Source organism: Diaphorina citri, unplaced genomic scaffold, assembly GCF_000475195.1.
Source record: "Diaphorina citri unplaced genomic scaffold, Diaci psyllid genome assembly version 1.1 scaffold1337, whole genome shotgun sequence".
In the NCBI taxonomy this organism is placed as follows: domain Eukaryota; kingdom Metazoa; phylum Arthropoda; class Insecta; order Hemiptera; family Psyllidae; genus Diaphorina; species Diaphorina citri.
In genome coordinates, this window is record NW_007378765.1 from 79476 (window position 1) to 81775 (window position 2300).

General features: G+C 35.5%; 1 protein-coding gene across 1 annotated transcript in view; it reads right to left on the minus strand.

The window, feature by feature from the left end:
- Nucleotides 1–437: 437 nt before the first annotated feature.
- The window catches only part of LOC103515430, a 3393-nt gene continuing 1530 nt past the window's right edge, over nt 438–2300 (minus strand). The window contains exons 3-5 of the mRNA XM_017446672.2: nt 2002–2073; nt 950–1096; nt 438–646 (exon numbers count right to left, since the gene is read on the minus strand). Coding sequence (XP_017302161.1) covers nt 539–646; nt 950–1096; nt 2002–2073 — 327 coding nt within the window. The 3' untranslated portion in view covers nt 438–538. The remainder of the gene's footprint in view (nt 647–949; nt 1097–2001; nt 2074–2300) is intronic.

The window sequence follows — 2300 nt, forward strand, 5'->3', positions numbered from 1 at the left end:
CCGTAGGCGATGACGTCATAATTTATGACTCCCGCTTCATTTGTTTGTGCGCAAACGTTTCTGCGCATTTTGACGTGAAATCTGACGTCACAACTCTTTGAACTTTTTCATTAGAACGGCAATTAAAAGTTGAATTTTTGAAAAAAAAAAAAAAAAAAAAAAAAAAAAAAAAAAAAAAAAATAGACCAGTTGTGCTTACTTCGGTGTGGTTTCAAAGTCAAAGAGCAGGAAAAATGGGGAACAACGGAATTTTTCTTTTTCTTCTGTGACTTCTAGATCCTGAGATAAATTGATTTAAACAATACCGGTAAATCTTGAACTCTGACGTCACTGCATACACTCCTGTACACGATGACATATCAAATATCCCAAACAAAGCTCCCTCACAGACAACACATTAATGTGTTTATGTGCATACTTTTCTGTGCATTATTTCCTTAACTCTGATGTCACACGTTTTTTGAGCTCTTTCATTAGAACAGACTTTTTCTTCTCTGGTTAACAAACAGTTTAACATGAGATTGAAAAGAAGATTCACTTACTTTGTTGCTATTCCATTTGGTAGATTATTTGATGTCTTTGCTATTCCATTTTGTAGATTATTTGATTTATCTGGTATACTGCCACAAGATTGGGTGCCATTTCTCTGAAAGAGTAGAGAAAAACAAGAATTATTTATTAGTATAAGGTATTCCAGGCAATAATGTGTCACTGGCTTTTCCCAGCCCCAGTCAGGCTAAGTGACATGCTGCTGGCTTTTCCTGTCTCCACTCAGGCTGAGTGAGTTAATATAAGGAGGCAGGAAATTTGCTGGCAAATGGAAGATACAACCTCTGTGACTAAATAACCTATCTTAAAGAAAAAAGAATACAAATAATTAAAGAAAAAAGTTATCTCAAACAATTTTGACATTGTTTACTCTTTCTACCACTTTTTATTACCTACTTACCTGCTTATATTTCCGTCGCATTTCTTCCAATGTTTCACCCTCATTGTCATCATTGTCATCTTCAATTAGAAAAGGGTTGGATACCGATAGTCTTTCTTCTTCGTCTTCATGGTTATCTTGTGCCAAGTTGTTCTCCATTGAGTTCATCTAAAAACATTGTCAAAAACATACCTACCAGTATAGTATGTTTCTTATTTCGCCTTTTTCCATGTTCAGACAGGGTCAGTGTGTGTGTGTGTGTGTGTGTGTGTGTGTGTGTGTTTTTTTGTCAGCATCTCAATCAGCCCTAGGGTGGTGATTCTTTTGGACTGACGTTTGGTTTTGGCTTCAATTTTTTTATTTACAATTGGATGCCCTTCACACTCAACCTTAGCTATTTTGTTAGTAAGGGAAATTTCAGGGTGGTCTACTCCCTGTTTCAGGTCTGCGTTAGGCTGGAACTTGGCCTGGCGCACTGCCGTGCGCCTAGATCGCAGATTTTACTTGTATGGTCGTGTGATAGGAATGGAAAATCATCTTCGATATAAACTGGGCAAAGTAATTAGAGGAACGCTGTCATTTTTTCAAGTTTTCCTTCGTCCCCTATATTCTTTTTGGCTTATATCAATTTCATTTTAAACTTAACTGGACAAAATATAGGAAAATCGTGTGTTTTATGATAAGATTACCAAATTATATCACACTGATAATCCTAGGTATCATCTTACGAAGAAGAACAGAGGAAATGACAGCGTTCCTCCAATTGCTTGGCGCTGTTTAGAAAGAACTCTTTATAGTTTCTGTAAAGATGATCACAGATTTCATTATTCCGAGCTTTTAGGAGATTACCAAATTATAACACATTGATAATCCTAGGTACCATTATACCATCGGTTCCCAACCTGGGGGTATTTACCCCTCGAGGGAAATGATAGGGTTCCTCCAATTGCTTGGCGCTGTTTAGAAAGAACTCTTTATAGTTTCTGTAAAGATGATCACAGATTTCATTATTCCGAGCTTTTAGTCTGCCAGACCCTAACTAGAGTAAAGCACACAAAATTATTGACACTCACTATAACAGACAAACGATCATCTTCATCAACTTCCATTGTATTGTTGTTCCCTGTTGTTGAATTATTGGCAATCTGAAATTAAATTATAACATTAGAATCACACCAACCTTAATGTAGCATTTAGCATGGTGAAATTTGGAGGTTGGTGATTCAAGTTCAAGTCAAGTCAAAAAAATTTAGCACAGGGTATTAAAAACAAATAAAAATTAAAATAAAATAATTAATATAAAATATAAAAATTAAAATTGTTGCAATATTATTAATGCCACAGTTGAAATAGCATTAGAACCAGAGCTTCT